This window comes from Neomonachus schauinslandi, chromosome 4 (assembly GCF_002201575.2).
Source record: "Neomonachus schauinslandi chromosome 4, ASM220157v2, whole genome shotgun sequence".
Taxonomy (NCBI): domain Eukaryota; kingdom Metazoa; phylum Chordata; class Mammalia; order Carnivora; family Phocidae; genus Neomonachus; species Neomonachus schauinslandi.
Window position 1 is genome coordinate 47,366,350 of NC_058406.1, and position 18,023 is coordinate 47,384,372.

At 38.0% G+C, this 18,023-nt stretch overlaps 1 protein-coding gene across 1 annotated transcript in view; it reads left to right on the top strand.

Annotated features, from left to right (window-relative positions):
* Positions 1-466: 466 nt before the first annotated feature.
* HOOK1 (hook microtubule tethering protein 1) overlaps positions 467-18,023 on the top strand; it is a 60,342-nt gene continuing 42,785 nt past the window's right edge. The window contains exons 1-4 of the mRNA XM_021679990.1: positions 467-590; positions 8,083-8,168; positions 14,148-14,220; positions 17,725-17,775. Of these exons, the coding sequence (XP_021535665.1) occupies positions 528-590; positions 8,083-8,168; positions 14,148-14,220; positions 17,725-17,775 (273 nt within the window). The 5' untranslated portion in view covers positions 467-527. The remainder of the gene's footprint in view (positions 591-8,082; positions 8,169-14,147; positions 14,221-17,724; positions 17,776-18,023) is intronic.

Genomic DNA, 18,023 nt, shown 5'->3' on the forward strand with positions numbered 1-18,023 from the left:
TCTCGCGCTCCCTCCCGGAGGCTGTCTTGTCTCACATTGATTGGTTGGAGCCAAGAGGGTGCGTCCAATCAGCAATCCCTCCTGCGCAACCTATCCCCGCTCTTCCCGCCCCCTGCCGCCCCGCACGCCCCTCTCGGGCACCTACTTTCTTTGTGACTGGTGCGCGCTCTGGTCACTCAGTGCGGCGGGGAGAGGTGTGCGGGAGTGGGCGGGAGGTGGGGGGAAGAGAGGGAGGGGCGGGGGGGCGGGGCGGGAGGGGCGGGGCTCAGGTGCTGAGCCGCGCAGTCGGGCCAGACCGAGGAGGGGGCTAACTGCGGAGGGGGGCGGAGCAGGGACGGGGGCGGGGGCGAGGAGGGGGTTACGCCGGCGACGTCGGCAGCGCGAGGCTTCGCGCGTGAGCCGCGCGGGCTGGGCCTGGCTACCGAGCTTTCCCCGCCGGCGAGTAGGTCGTCGACGCCGGCTCCTGGCGGAGCGCGGGGAGGAGGGAGGTGTCCCTGTCAGCGGCGTAGTCGACGGCGGCCCCGGCCATGGAAGAGACGCAGCCGCTTCCGCAGTCCGAGCTGCCGCTGTGCGACAGCCTTATCATCTGGGTGAGTACGAGAGGGCGAGGGGGGCCGAGGGGCGGAGGCGAGGTGCCCGGGGCCCCCTGTTCTCCGCAGGTGAGCCTGAGGAGTAAGCTGGGCCACCTGCGCCGCGGACCAGGCTCATTGCCCTCCGCGTCTCCTGTCGCCCTTGACCGCGGGAGTGCCACCTGCGGGTCGCGAGGCAGGCGTGTGTGCGTTTGAGTGTGCGTATGTTTGTGTCTGGAGACGAGGGAAGGGTAAAGGGAGCTCTGGAGGTAGGGACGGAGGAGGTTCCTCTTACTCCCCCCGATCATGCTTCTGACAGCTGTGGCTGGAGCCAAGTGTCCATCCCTTTTACTCCTTGCTGCCCTATTTTCTCCCTCTGGGCCACCGACTCTCTCGCCTTCTGTCTGCTGAACAGCCTTCTTATACGGATCTTTGTGCCACTTGGGAGCGAAGGCCCCCTCCGAAACTCCTCTCCCACCCAAACCACTTTGCTCTGCTTGGACACAGGTGGCCAAGAGGTGGTTTTGGTTCCTGGATCATGAGAGCTTCTCCAGGATCCCAGGACATCCGATTTTGTAGAAGTCATTTAAAAGGGATATTTCCACGTATTTCCTGTGTGCAGAAAAAGACATGTTGGGGGGTGGGGGGCTTGTATTCCCCTTTTCTTACGGGCCCCCCCTTCGCCCTCCATTGGACAGCATATGCTTTAAAGAAAAAACCTAAACACGCACAAAGTGCAAACGAAAATGCCACTTGGCATTTCGTTTGCACTTTGTGCGTGTTTAGGTTTTTGTTTTTGTTTTTAAAGTAGGCTCTGCGCCCAGCAGGGCCTGAACTCAGGAACCTGAGATGAAGACCCTGACGCTTAACCCACTGAGCCACCCAGGTGCCCCTGTGCATGTTTAGTATTTCTAATTAATTTGTGTTAGGTTTGGACAGGCAGAATCTGTCCCCAGTATTCCCCTCAGTAAAATGACGTCTCACCTTTTGGAGATGCTCAGCCACCAGAGAGCTGGCATTCAGGTGTAGTTTCTAATCCTTATTGGGCAAGTTTGATGCTTAATGGTCTGTCCACAAGGTGCTGTTGATGGTGCCCATCCCCAAGCTAGTTGTTTAGTTGTGTGTAGAGGGGTGTGTGCATAATGGAATGTATACAGACTGGATCAGGAGGTGATAATTGGTTGGTGAGATTCCCTAGCAATCTCCTAATTTGAGTAGTTCAAAAAAATGAGAGAAATCAGAGAAGGTTTCTGGCCACCTATGAAGTCTGCTGGAAATAACCATAATTTAAAGCAGCATTTACAGTGTAGAGGTAAATAGCTTTTGTTGTAAGTGGAATGCAAGTATATGGGGCTTCTGAGTTAAAAGCAATTAGCTAACTGTTCATCTGTATTTTCATTTAAAATAAGTATTGGGGGGCGCCTGGGTGGCTCAGTCGTTAAGCGTCTGCCTTTGGCTCGGGTCATGATCCCAGGGTCCTGGGATCGAGCCCGGCATCGGGCTCCCTGCTCCTCGGAAAGCCTGCTTCTCTCTCTCTCCCACTCCCCCTGCTTGTGTTCCCTCTCTCGCTGTGTCTCTCTCTGTCAAATAAATAAATAAAATCTTTAAAAAAAATAAATAAATAAAATAAAATAAGGATTGGGATTTAGATGCTGTATTTTAAGACTGTCATGAAATAAGGCAACATTACTTTTAATGATGTGTTTTGTTAAAACAAGTGGCTAATTAAAGGGTGTATCCTAATCTGTTACTTTATTGCTCCAAACATCTGACTTAAGTAGTAAACTTAGTCTTTATGATGTCATTGACTTATATGAGGTAGTGGTGAAGTATAGGATTTTCTTGAATTGTATTGCAGTATTTTAAAATGTTATGTGACTATATCCATTCTTTCAACCAGTCTTTATTGAGTTCCTACTTTGCTCAAGGCACTGAGAAAGACAGATATTGAGAATAATCAAAGAACTTTCCATTTTTTTGCTGGAGTGGTAGACAGAGCTGTGCATTTTTACAATGCGAGGCAATATTCCTTAAAAACTGCAAAAATGGTATAGATGACAGAAAGTAATAGGTTATTTGCCTCTCCAGTTCTAAGGCTGCTGAAATACTGCAGAGATAGTGGAATTATTGTGCAGATTGTTGCCTCTACAAATGCTGCTACAGCCAAGTCTACCTGTTCCCATAACAATGCCCAGCCATATAAAGACTAAGAACAACCACACAGTTCCCCTCACGTTTCTCTTTGCAAACTTTTATCAGTCCCTGTTTGAGCCCCTAGCTTTTCTCCCCTCAGGAGAATGACCTCCTTATCTTTGGCTCTAGTTCTAGATCCCATCCGTTCTACCTCGTCTAAAACTTTGCTCTATCATTTGTCCTCTTTCTGTATTTACAACTTCTTCCTCTCCTTTGGCTCCTTCCTCTCAACATATTATTCAGAACTTATTCAAATCTTCCCTATCTTAAAGAGAAGGAACGAAGAGCCATCACTCTCTATTAGAACCACACAGTATTTCCCCTTCCCTATGCAGTCAAATTATTTGAGTTTTTTAATACTCATCCTTTATATTTCTTGAACTTTCATTCCCTCTTCAACCCACTGCACTTGAGTTTCTTTTCTCTAAGGCCTTCACCTCCTGGATTTGGCAAACTATTATATATTATCCTTATCTTACTTGATGTTTCCTTTGTGAAATGATTTTCTGCCTTGGTTTTTAGGGTACCTATCTGTTGGCCTCTCTTTACCTCTCCAGATGATTCCCAGTGAACGTTGGTATCTTATTTTGCCTTTGCCAGCCACTGCATTGTTGATGTCACTACACTTCCCTAAGTTTCCCCAAACTCTCCTGATGCCACACTCCCCATGCCTACTGTGCTGCACTGACTTTCTATTTCTTGAGGAAGTTAAGCTGTTTTTAATACATCAGGTCTTTCTTAACTTTTCTGTCCTCTGCCTAGAATAGTCTCTTTCTAGTTCTTCTAGTGGCTGGCTTCTTTTCACCATTCAGTTCTTGGATCTGTTGTCATCTTTCAGAATCAGTAACAGTGAATGACCTACCTGCCCCCCGCCCCCCACTCCTATCCTTTGTAACCTGTTACCCACTTCCTTTGTGTCTATAACATGTAACACTTTCTGAAGTCATCCTATTTGCTCCTTGGGGTCAGAGCCCTTGTATGACCAGTTTTCTGCTCTGTCCCCAGGAACAAGAAACTGACTGGAATCTCCAGTACAACATTGAATCAAAGTGGTGATAGTCAATATCCTTGTCTTAGTCCTGACCTCAGAGACCAGTATTTCACCATTAAGTAGGTTCTTGTAGATACCAGGGATGAACTTCTAACTATTATAGAGGACTGATGGATTTCAACAAGTAGAAATCAGGGGAAATGAATTTCTAAACATAGGGAAGAACCCCTGGTGGTAATGTAAATGGTCTCCTTTGGCAGTAGATCAAAAAGAGGTAGTGGGATACACATCTTGTCATGATAGCTCTCATCTCTTAATGTGCTTCCTGCCATATTGAGTAATGTTACATGTTGAGGGGAAGTAGTAGGAGGTATAAGATTAAAAAGTTATGATGGGGTTAAATCATGGAGGTGAGAAGACGGTAGTAGACTGTGTTCTTTCAGCATGAGACAGTGTTCTGGGACAGTAGAAGCAACACTAACAGAATTTGAGAAGTCATAAAGAAAAGCTGGCTAGTAAAGAGATGCCTTTTTTGGCAGTTATTAAGTTATATTTTATAATATGGAACTTATCTTAAAATAATTCTTAGAAATGCTGTACTGCTACTTAGCAAAAAAAACTCAGGGCTGGAGGATAAATTTGGGCACCATTTACAAGGTAGAGGGAGTATTTAAGAGTTTTAAGTATTCATATGAAGATAAATTTAATTCTGCCTCTTAGTTCTGTGACATTTGGAAATTTAAAATTTTGGGGCTTCGATTTCACCAATAAAATGAGTGTTGAACCATATTTGTTTTAATGGCTTTCTTAGTTCTTGTGTTAATTTTGACTTTGACAGGCAGGTGAAGGAAAAACTCATGCCAAATATATGCCCAAATTAACAAAAAATATTAAAGGCTGAATCATTTTTATGAAAACCATGAAACTCAAAACAATAATCTTCTTTCTGAAATGAGCATTTGGAGGAGGAGAATATGAGAATAGAGCTGACCCAAAGTTGAGTTTTCATTGGCTGTTAGTTGTGAAAATCCTTGTTTTTTTCTTGATTTTGGTGACATTTACATTGAAGCAATTCAGGAACAACATTTCCACAGTTCTGATTATTTGCTTTGTTTAAAGATAAAGAAGAAACTAAGATGGTTATTTGCCAGAACACTGTGGTTACTGATAGAAGCCCTGTCTGTCCCTTTTGGGCCACTCACTAAAAGACTTTAGCTTTTCTTCACCTCTCTGAAGAATACTATGAGAGGAGACATTTTTCCTTCATCCCTCTGTTTTGGCCTCCTTACCCATACCGAGCTTTTTTAATTTATTCACTCTTCTTGGTTATAAAGCCTTTCTATTTGGCCAAATGAATTTATATTCTATGTTATCTAATTTATTTTGCAACTAGTTAAAGAACTTTCAGGAGACTCCGATTTCCGTGTCTTAGGAAGGAAAAATTGATCTTAATCTAGACATGGTGGGCAACAAGGCAACTACTACTACTTTTACATATTTCTTTACTATTTTGCTTGATATTCTGTGCTTCCGAAATCATCCTTTTTAGATAACTAATCATATCCATTTTGTAAAAAGTTAATGAAGCAAAGTGTCAGTAGGAAGGGTTGAAAAGTGGGAGCCACATTTTACCTGAAAGTATATGATTGTCTTCTTTTTAAAGATGCCCTGGGGTTTTTCTTCCGTGTACATCCACTTAATTGCAAAATCCTTATTATTTTATATTTTAAATTCCATCAATTCATTCTGTCTTCTTAGTTAGCATTACCTTAATTAGCTCTAAGCCATCCATTTTATCAACAAGACCATTGCAGGAACCTTCTAACCGACTCAGGTGTAAAATACTCTCTTCCTTTCTCTGTCACTATTGCTGCTATTCAAAATATGCTAAAGGTGTCACTCTCTTCCTTACTACTCTTCAGGGATTCATCATCACCCAGAGCGATGGTTCTAAAAAACTGATGTGCATAACAATCTCTTAGGGATTTTCTGGTTTAATATGTCTAGAGATTCTGATACTTATTGTTCTTCGACCCCAAACTTTGAGAAACCCTGAATCACAGTTAATTGCTAACAGCTGTTGAGCTTGTACCATGTGCCAGGTGCTGATCTAAATTTGCTATGTTTGCTGATTCATTTAATTCTCACAACCATCTTTTGAGGTAGAAACTATTCTACTGTTTCCTATTATAAGGATGATACCATCAAGGGTAAGTCCAGGCTTGTCATGGCCCTCCAGAGTCCTGACCCATGTCTGTTTTCTTACCCCCAACCCCCTTGGTTGTCACCACTTCTCTTTCCTCTTTGCACTGGAAATCCAGTAATACTGAACTGTATGCTGCGTAAAAATACCATTTCTTTTCATGTATTTTTGCTCTTATAATGTTTCTATTTCCTGAAGCTTCCTTGTCTTGGCCCTTTCTTTACTCAAGACCTTCTGTTCAGGAATCATCTCTAAGAATTCTTTCCTAAGTACAAGCCCTAATTAAATTAGTTAACTCCCATCTATTTCAGAATAATTTGTGCATAATTTAGTCATGAGACTGGGAATGGCATTTTCTAGAAATAATTTATGTCTTTTTCTACTCTCCTTAACTCTTGACTGAAACTGCTTGAGGGTAGAAAACTGGTGATTTTCCTTTGTAACCCCATCATATATTACAGTGCCCACATAGAGTAAGGAGCTCAGTAAAGTATCTTTGTATGTATACTTTGAAAGTAACTATGTCTAGATTTATTTGTCTGTGTCATCCTTCTATGTTGTATTAGGATAATGGAGATAGATTTGTAGAATCTCAAAATGAACAATCACTAAAAGTGAATCATGGGGAGATAATTGTATCAGATTACAATACTTAAGTGGTAAACTAAGGAATAATAATTGAATAGTAAAGGAGATGAATATGTATAGGAAAAGAGAATCATAGTGTATTTAATTTAAGATCATTATGGGTTCAGATGAGATTTCTAGGAAGTATATGAACCATTGCAGCTCTGTTGTAATTTGCTTTTCAGAAATTCTTCTGTCTTGTATTTGCTTATTAGAAAAAGATGCCACAGTTCCACTTCTCTCTCTCTCTTTTATTTATTTGCGGGGGAGGGGCAGAAGGAGAGGGAGAGAGTTAAGCAGATGCTGCGCTGATCTATTACAGCCCAGAGATCACGACCTGAACCAAAACAAGAGTCACACACCTAACCGACTGTGCCACCTAGGCACCCCCACTTCTCTTTTTAATAGGTACATGAATGTTTAACAAATAGAGATTTGAAAAGAGTAATATCTAAAGCCGAAGTAGATAGAAACAACTTGATGTGATGGTTGGGCGCTGGACCGTTCATGCCCTGAGACTAATTGTTGGATGGCAGGCTAAGACCCTGCCTTATTTCAGAGCTCACTGGTCAATTAAGTAGTTTTATTTTTTTATTTTTATTTTTTTTAAAGATTTTATTTATTTATTTGACAGAGAGAGAGAGACAGTGAGAGAGGGAACACAGCAGTGGGAGTGGGAGAGGGAGAAGCAGGCTTTCCGTGAAGCAGGGAGCCCGATGCAGGGCTGGATCCCAGGATCCTGGGATCACGACTTGAGCCAAAGGCAGACACTTAGCGACTGAATCACCCAGGTGCCCCAATTAAGTAGTTTTAGACTTGACATTTCTAGCCTTTGTTGTCCTACCACATGATGTGAATGAAGTTTTAATTTGAAATAATAGGTTTTCCTAAAGCTTTTTCTGATGTTATTCTAAAAATGAACACAATGCTATCTTTTTTAATTTTTTTTAAAGATTTTATTTATTTATTTGACAGAGAGAGACAGCGAGAGAGGGAACACAAGCAGGGGGAGTGGGAGAGGGAGAAGCAGGCTTCCCACGGAGCAGGGAGCCCGATGTGGGGCTCGATCCCAGGACCCTGGGACCATGACCTGAGCTGAAGGCAGATGCTTAACTACTGAGCCACCCAGGTGCCCCCACAATGCTGTCTATCTTAAGAGCATTATATGTGGCTTTCAGAAATTCTGAAGTACTTCATACATTATATCAGTGTATTTAACTATTTTAGGTATGATTATTCATGATTTTAAGAATTGTTAAGTGTTTACTTTTATAAAAATATTACATAGTTGTAGAAACTTATTAATATAGTTTCATTGGTTTGGCACAGTCTGAATTTAAACAAAACAGGACAATTTTTAGCTTGATGATGTTCGTTCACATACATATATGTGTGTGTGTGTGTATATATGTATATATGTATGTATGTTTGGGAGGGTTGGTAACACTACCCTGTAAGTATAAAGAGGTAGCAAAGTCATCTGCTCTATGTCATTTTAGCTGCAGACATTCAATACTGATGCACCTTGTCAGGATGTCACACAGCTGACTAATGGAGTTGCCATGGCACAAGTTCTTCATCAAATGTAAGTAGTGGTCTAGACTGATTTTGAAAGAATTGTAAACCCAGTACCAAGGAAGAAAGCTTAGACTCATTTTCTAAAGGTCACTGAAACTGTATCCTATGAAGTCCTGACAGCCATATGGTACCAAGGCACTATTGCATCTGGGGAACAAAAAAGTTTACCACTTGATTATTCCTTGCTTATTCACAGAGATAGATCTTAACTAAATGAGCAAACAGGATTCTTATCTATTTAAGAGATTTTAATTTTAAGCTTGTTCTGGTCACATTCACAAGTTAGAGTAACTGGAAAAGAAACAGTTTAAATGACTGGTATAATTGTTTATAATGTTTTTTCCCCCCCAGTTATATTACTGTCATTGGAAGGTATCAATGCATGAAGATTATTACTTTAGAGATAACTGAAATATAAATACCAGATTTGGAAAAATAATAAATTTTAAAATCTATATTTGAATTACAAGTAGAACTTCTATAACTCCACTAAACATGAAATGAGGTATAAAACAAATTTGAAGTCACAAATATTGGGGAATCTTAACTAATAATTCTGTTTGGGTTAGACCCATTAGGTATAATTATATAGTAGCAGAAGCTCCTAAATCCATTATTTCCCAGTTTTTGCCAAACATTGTGCAAGGATTATGATTATAACATCTACAATATGAACTCTACCCTTAGTAGGAACAAATGGAGCCAATTTATTAATTGATAGTCATATTGATTTTGTATTTGCTTACTTTTATAATTCTTCAATGAGACCAGAATCCTACCTCTACCACTTGTTTTATAGCCAGAAATTGTTTATTTAATTATTGCCATCATTTTGTCAAGGTTTGTTGTGATTGACATTGAAAACCCCGTAGATGGATTTGCCAAAATTCCTTCTCACCCTCAGAAAGACAACTTAAAATGTCAAAATTCTAGTTACTTGGCATCTTCAGCATGATGTAATTTGAATAGACAGATTTTATGGTTAACTCAAGATTAACACGTTAAGAGACAAACTTAACATGTTAACATTTTTTTTGGTAGTCTTCTAAAATATGCCTTCCCTCCCCTGTTTTCTTAAAAATGGTTCTTAAATGTTTTTTTATTTATACCCTGTTTAGTTTCAAAGTGATTTCATTGGTCAGAAGCAAGCATTCTTGATATTGATTTGGGAAAAGTCCTCATTGTTTTTTGTCGTTAGAATGTATGCCTTGCCTTTGCTCATTGCCATATGTTGTGGGTATTGGTGTAGATGCAGCTACATTGTGGTTGGTGTGGTTTGTAAGGCTGGTATGTGTTCATTAACTTCAACAGTGCCATCCAAAGCTCTTATTTATATGTGTTGTGGTGGCTCTGGTAGCTTTTATGCTATAACACAATGGATGAGACCTGTTTTTACCATGATGTGATACAATGGCTCTTTGACTCCCTATAGTTTAACACTGTACCTGATATTTAGAGTAGGGCCAATTCAAGTTTAGCTCAACTCTACCCTTTATCACCAACTCATTTTCCATAATCTGTTGGATTCTGCTGTCACTGCTGATCCTCTGTCTCTCTGATTTTCCTCTTCTTTTTTGTCTCTTACTGTCTTCTAATACTTTTCTGCAAGAATAATATAATAGCCCACCGATCAGAAAGCTCTCTTTCTTCATAAAACATAAGACTGACCTAAAATTGGATCGAAACCTTTTTTGCTTTGCCTGTTTTTGCATGTACTTAGCTATCTAAGCCTCCTTATCATCTAAGGATTATTTAAAATTTATTTTTCTTTTTGAATCCCTTTCTTGTTTGGTAGCTTTCCAGAGGTCTGGATTTGTTAGTGAAACTTAGAAGCATACATTTTTTCCTAGTTGGATCAGTATATCATATTCCTGCTAAAAGAGCACATTTTACCATATTTCTTTGAACACTTCAAAGCACTTTCTATATGTTACAGTCTATTATGTACTGCATTGATTGCAATTGTGACTCATATCAAATCACATCAAAGTTGTTACTGAAGATGAAAAGGGAAATTTTGCTTTCTAAGGAAGTAGTAACATTAAATGAATAATTCTTTTATTATTTACCTGAGGCAAGTATGCTAAAGAATAAGATCATAAAAATCAATGCCCGGGGCATCTGGGTGGTGCAGTTGGTTAAGTGTCTGACTCTTGGTTTCAGCTCAGGTCCTGATCTCAGGGTTGTGAGATCCAGCTCCACATTAGGCTCTGCACTCAGCATGGAGTCTGTTTAAGATTCTCTCTCCCTCTCTTTCTGCCCCTACTCCCCCCCTCACTGCCCTGTGCTTACTTACTCTCTCTAAAAAATAAATAAATAAATCTTTAAAAAATGAAAATCAATGCCCAAACCATATAACTTAGACATGGGGAGTCACAGACTTACTGTTAGGGTTCTACAAGTTCCTAATTATTATCTCTGGTCTGAATACGTAATATATATATGTATTTTTAAAATATATGTAGATATTTAAAAAACACATGGGGAAAAATTATAACTAACTGCATTGGTTTCCTAGGGTTTCCATAACAAAGTACCACAGAGTGGATGGCTTAAAACAACAAAAATTTGTTCTCATAATTCTGGAGGCTAGAAATCCTAAATCAAGTTAGAAAGTATTTCTCAGGATATTATAGACTGAATGTTTGTATCCATTCCAAATGTATATGTTGAAGCCCTAACCCCCGTGTAGCTATATTGGAGATGGGGCCTCTGAAAAATAATTAAGGTTAAATAAGGTCATAAGAGTGGGGCCCTGATCTGATAGGATTATGATCCTTAGAGACATTAGAGAGCTCACTCGAGCATACCAAGAAGAGGTCATGTGATCACACAGCGAGATGGCAGCCACCTACAAGCTTAGAGAAGAGACCTGAGAGTGAAACCTATTTTGCCAGCATCTTGATCTTGAACTTCCAGCTTCCAGAACTGTGGGATATAAATTACGGTTGTGTAAGCCACCCAGTTTGTGGTCTTTTGTTATGGAAGTTTGAGCAGACTAAGACACAGGGCTGGAGTTGATTTGGAGTAGAAAGAAAGACAAGGAGGAACAGAAGACAAAAGGAGGAAAGCTAGAAGAGGTTATGTTGAGATCCATTTTCTAGAGGTAATTAAAGAATCCTATATCAAGATATCTTTAGGGTCAGTTAGAAGACTGATTTAGTAGTCAGTGTTCTCCAGAGGAATAGAATCAATAAGACGTGGGCATATACTATTGTATATGTGTACACATACACGGTGGGGAGAGAGGTTTGTTTTTAGGAATTGGCTCACGTGATTGTGGAGGCTGGCAAGTTCAAAATTCACAGGTCAGGCCTGCAGGCCAGAGATTTAGAGAAGAGCTGATGTTGTAACTAGAGTCCATAGACGATCTGTTGGCAGAGTTCACTCTTTCTTGAGGGAGGTTGTTCTTTTTCTTCAGCTGATTGGATGAAGTCCACCCATATTATGGAGGGTAATGTGTTTTACTTAAAGTCCACTGATTTGAATGATAATATTATCTAAAAAATACTTTCATAGCCACATTCAAGCATGTTTGAGCAAAAAATGACCTAGCCAAGGTGATACATAAAAGTAACCATCACAACTGGTTTACCTATTTCACTTAATCTGATGTCAAAAGAAAGTGAATTTGCTTTGATACAGTTTGACTCATTTATGGATCAGACTTTTTAGGTAAATACTTGGTTAGAAATATACCATTTATACATTTAGCCAAATTATTTTGGTAATTGTAGCCTTAGCATCTGGGAAAGGTTGAATAAAATTAATGTTAATTTGCTCAGAAGAAAATGGCTACAGATTCCACATAGATGAATTAGAAATGGCTAAGTCTTATTGTAATTTTTTTTAAGAAATTCAAGGTCATTATCATTGTATTGTACAAATAAGCGCTTTGATTAACACAGCTATATAGTTTTTTTAATTTTTAAAAAAACCTGTGGAGACAGTGATCTTGTCTTTAAAATACGATAGTCCTTTCAGTATAATGTCTTAGATTAAAGACATTGCCTTTAGTATCTGTTGGGAAGGAAATGTCCAGACTTTTCAAATCTTCTATTGTATGTTTCCTTTTTTTGTTTACATAGGGAACAATGTTTATAGTTGTGTGTACGGTGGGGGTCTACAACAAGAAGTGTATATTTTCAAACAATTTTTTAATGGTTTAACAATTTTTGTAAATCATTTTCAGGTTTCTGCAGCTGTAGATTCTCACTGTGAATCCCTTGCTTGCTCATGCATAAGTGTATTTGCAATACCAAATATACAGGTTTAGTATTTTTGCCTGTTAGTGATTGTTTCACATGTGTAACGTTTTGGTTGAGATGTTAAATGGTGGACGAGTACTGTGGATGTGAATGTGGGAAGTAATTTTAATCATGTGTAATTGGTCACAAGGCCTAAGTTGCAGTAACTATTGCTGTTTTATTTAACAATGCCTTGTCGCTTTGTATGCATTAACCATTTGGGTATAAAGATTGTGTGTCTATCCAACAGGGAGCCACAGTATTTAAATTGACCAACCTAATGTTACAACTACTTTGAGGTGGCCAAATGTAAACTAAAAGCCTTAATTAAAGTGGTGCAATTTTGTATAACTTAGCATCAGTAGTTCAAAAAATTTGGATTGCCATGCAAGGGCTTGCATTATAATTAAAAAAAAAAAAAAAAGAAAGAAAGAAACGGCTAAGTCATTTTTGGTTACCCCAGTCAGAAGTGGTATCTTCTATATTAGAGCATCTGAGGCAGAATGATTTCTGAAAAGCTAAGCACTGTGTTCTAGTTTCAGCTTTACATTTTTAACTTCAGGCCTTGGAAAAGAATCCCTTTGATTTCTTCCCTCACTTTTTTTTTTTTAAAGATTTTATTTATTTGGCAGAGAGAGAGGAGGAGAGAGCACAAGTAGGCAGAGCAAGAGGGAGAAGGAGACTCTTCACTGAGCAAGGAGCCTAAAGACTCGATCCTAGGACCCTGGGATCCTGACCTGAGCCTAAGGCAGACGCTTAACCGACTGAGCCACCCAGGCGCCCCTCTTCCCTCACTTTTGTTGGCTTATGTGTGAAGTAAAAATTTAGATGAGACTTCGAAGACCTCCGCTAGTACTATTATTCTGTTAGTTTGTAGTGTTTGTTTAACGATTACAGCATTTCTGTCATTCTCCTTTGAGTATAGTTTTTGTGCTCTTTTCTTTCCCACTTTAATAGTTATTTCCCTGAGTCATGTAGTAAATTATTCATCTTCATATTAATCTTGCTCAATTCCTTACTCAGAGCAAGCATCCAAATATTTGTTTAGAATATGTATGATCTATTAACACAGTTCACTATAGTCAAATGTTATTCTTTGAAACCTAAAAAATTGATATAGCAATTCTTTGTCTTGGCCTTCCATATTAATATGACTTAACTTTACAAGTTTAAAACTAAATTTGTCCTTGTAGACTTCTCATTACACTCATTCTACTCAATTACAATCAAATAGATTTATTTTGGGCTTTGCCATGTACTAGTGTCACTTTGGGAAAATCACTTATCTTCTCTCATCCTCAGTTCCCTGAAGAGTAAGATTGAGGATAATCATAACCAATCCTTTGCCAATTACTATGATATTGAAATGTTGCACTATGGAAAAACAGCAAGCACAGTGCTTGATACAGAGTAGACACATTAAAATGTTAGTTTTCTTCTCTCCCCCCCCCCCTTTAGGATTGGGACTTTTACATCTTCCTGCTACCAGAGTATCTAGTATGAGATACTTAGTAAATGTTTATTAAATTGAAGATGTTAATGAATTAAGTAATTTATTATGAGAAATTACAAAAGAAATCCTTAGGAATTACTAAAAATTCAGTGGGTTCATTTAAATAATATTTACTACTCTTATTAAGGGCAGGCTTTAAGATATAAATATTGATATATTGATTTAATTTGATGCTTTCTATGTAACAAAAACATCTTAATGTTTTGCACTTGTATTTTTGTTTCAGTGATGTAGCTTGGTTCAATGAATCTTGGTTAAGCCGAATTAAAGAGGATATTGGTGACAACTGGAGAATAAAGGTATACAAGATAAGTAGTAGAAGCACTTAATCCAAACAGTGATTTTAAAATTAACACTAAACTCAATTAAATCATTTTTTAAAATTAATTTAAGGGTGCATTTTATTGTGTACAGTTTGAGTTATGTATGTTCTTATGTAACTACTGTCATAATTAGATGTGGAACATTTCCATTAACCCAAAACATGCACTTACATGCCTCTTCCCAGTTAATCCCCACTCCTCGCTTGGCCCCATGGATCTGCTTTCTGTCACTGTAGATTTTTAGAGTTCCATATAAATGGAATCAGACATTATATACTCTGTTACTCTTTGTGTCTGGCATTTTTCACTCCCTGTGATGTTTTTGAGACTCATCCATGTTGCCTGTATTAGTTCTTTCTTTCTTTTTTTTCCCTGAGTAGTATTTCATTACATTGATACATCACAATTTGCTTACCCATTCACCTGTTAATGGCTATTGGAATTGTTTCTGTGTTTACCTACTTTGGGTACAATTGCAATGACATATATCTAATTTTTCTTGGGTAAATTCCTGAGTGTAATTGTATCCCAATTTATATATTTAACCTTCTAAGAAACTACCAGACTGATTTTCCATTTCTTCTTAGGTCAGTTTTGTTGTGTCTTGTAGGGCATTTGTGTGTTTCATTTAGGTTATCCAATTTGTTGGCATACAGTTGTTCTTAACTGTTCTTAACTGGGTTTCATTTAGGTTATCCAATTTGTTGACATATAGTTGTTCTTAATTGTTTTGCTAAAAATATGTTGATGACTCTGATCTTTAGTGATGTATCCTCTTTCTCTACTGATGTTGGCAATTTGTGTCTTTTCTTTTTTTCTTGATAAGTTTGGCTTGACATTTTTCAAGTTTATTGGTTTCTTTTTAAGAACTAGCTTTTGTTTTCTATTTTATAGATTTCTTCCCTATTATTTCCTTTCCTCTACTTACATATTCTCTTCTTTTTCTTGTGTCTTAAAGTGGAAAATTAAATCATAAGTTTTAGGTCTTTTATTTTCCTAATATTAAACATTGCCTTACACATCCCACACATTTTGACATGCTGTGTTCCTATTTTCATTCAGTTCAAAATATTCATTCATTTCCCATGTGGTTTCTTTTCACCCACAGGTAGATTAGAAATAGTTATTTCAAATTGTAAATATTTGAGGATTTTTAAGGTACTTTTCTTGTATTTATTGATTTCTAATTTAATTCCATTTTTGTTTGAGAACTTAACTCTGTATTGAGAAATTCTTTTACATTTATTGAGACTTATTTTACAACCTAACATATGGTTTGTCTTGGTGAATGTTCTATGTGCACCTGAAAACAACATGTATTCTGCAGATGGATTATGTCAAATGTATTGATAGTACTATTGCATCTTTTATATCTTTACTGATTTTCTGTCTGATTATTCTATCAGTTATGGAAGAGGAGTCCTTAAATCTCTAACAGTGATTGTGGATTTGTTGATTTCTCTCAGTTCTAGTTAACTTTTAAATCATGTAATTTGAATTCTGTTATTAAGTTTATATACATCAATTTTTAAATGTCTTCTTGATGAATGAATCTGTTTATTATTATGAAAGGCCTTTTGTTATCCCCGGAAATCTTTGTTCTGCAGTCTAATTTGTCTGATATTAAAGTAACCACTCCAGTTTTATGATTATTTTTTGCTTTAGTATATCTTTTTTTTATTCTTTTAATCTGTCTTTATATTAGGTCTTTCATGTAGACACCTAACAGTTGAGTCTTCCTTTTTTTAATCTAGAGACCATTTCTTTATTTTGTGCTTTAAGAAAACACTTCTATTCTTATATTCCTGTTTTCAGTTAAATCTTTGAACAAATTGAAGCTAGCAGTTTTAACATTATTGTCTTCTTATTCTTTCATCTCTCATTTCTTGGCCCATTTCTATTGACTGAATTTTCTCCTTATTATGATCCACATTTTCCCGCTTTTCACATATGTAGTAGTTTTTTATTGGATGCTAGACAGTATGAATTTCATTGAGTGATGGATTTTTTGTTTTCCTTTAAAGAGTGTTGGACTTTGTTCTTGCAGGCAGTTAAGATACTTGTGAATCAGTTTGATCCTGTCGAAGCTTTGGAGGTTAGGAGATAGATCTAGAATTATTTTTCCTCTAGGGCTAGGTTAGACCCTTTACTAAGGTGTGACCAGGGTCTTTAGTGAGTGCTTGTCGATGCAGATAGTCTCTTCACTGTGGCTGGTGGGAGTTTGAACAATTTCTGGCCCTGTGTAAGCTCTGGGAATTGTTCAGCTTAAAGTTCCTTGGATTGTTTTTTCCTTGGAAGTTATTCTTTTTTTTTTTTTTTAAGATTTTATTTATTTATTTATTTATTTGACAGAGAGAGATCCAGCTAGAGAGGGAACAGAAGCAGGGGGAGTGGGAGAGGGAGAAGCAGGCTTCCCGCGGAGCAGGGAGCCTGATGCAGGGCTTGATCCTGGGACGCTGGGATCATGACCTGAGCCGAAGGCAGGCGCTTAACGACTGAGCCACCCAGGAGCCCCAGAAGTTATTCTTGACTGGGGAAAAAAATTAAAAAAAAAGTGAAATTATTTTTGTTTAATCTCAGTGAGTTTCACCCATGCACATGCAAATTGGTATTCAGCTAAAAGTGACAAACCACTGTGCAAATTTGGGAAACATCTTCTCGCTGTAGGGCTCACCTCTTTGTCTGCCCTGCAAATTCTAACTCCCTTGACCTTCCTGAACTTCTGATGTCTTATCTCCTCAACTCAGTGAGAACATCAGGCTTTGTTTAGTTTCTACCACTTTATTTCATGGAATGAAAATTGCCTCCAGAGAGAAATCTTGGACTAGAGTTGGGCTCATCTTGTTTTGTTTTCCTCCTCCATATTGTCCAGTGGCTAAAGCTTGGAAAACGTCGTTCCTTGTATTTTGTCCTGTTGTCTATTGTTTGTGGCAAGAGAATAAATAGAAACCCTAATACTCACTTGTGACTGGAGGTTGACATGCTCATAGTTAAATCTTTAAAGCTGGTACTTCATTGCAGCTCGCTTTAAATAGAACCAATCAGGGCACCTGGGTGGCTCAGTTGTTAAGCATCTGCTTTGGCTCAGGTCATGATCCCAGAGTCTTGGGATCGAGCCCTGCATCGGGCTCCCTGCTCTGCAGGAAGCCTGCTTCTCCCTCTCCTACTCTCCCTGCTTGTGTTCCCTCTCTTGCTGTCAAATAAATAAAATCTTTTAAAAATAAATAAATAAATAGGTAGATAGATAGAACCACTCTGGTTAATCTATGAAAGCATAAAGATACTTTTAATCAAATTCTGATTAAAGCTTTCATGTTTAAAAAATATCATATACCTGTATTTATAAAACTCTAATGTATGTTTTTTTGTTGTCATTTTTATGAGGCCAGAGTTTTTATTGTCTTTCACCTTGGCATAAATTTTCTTTCATTGCTAATTTGAAATAATTTATTGAACTCTTATTCTTTTTTTCCCCATTAGGCTAGTAATTTAAAGAAGGTACTTCAAGGAATTATGAGTTATTACAGTGAGGTATGAAAAACATCTGACATTGTTTAAATACAAAATCCTATATGATATTTATATTGACACCAAAAAATAACCTAGATTTTTGTTTATAACATCTTACTAAAATGTAATTCATAATTGGAATGTATTTTTTTTTTTTTTGCCATTTTCAGAACACTCAAATTTTGTGAACATGAACAGGCTTAAATGTAATATATTGATTTGTAAAATAATGTTGCTTCTATATTGATACTCTTGAAATTTGTTATTTT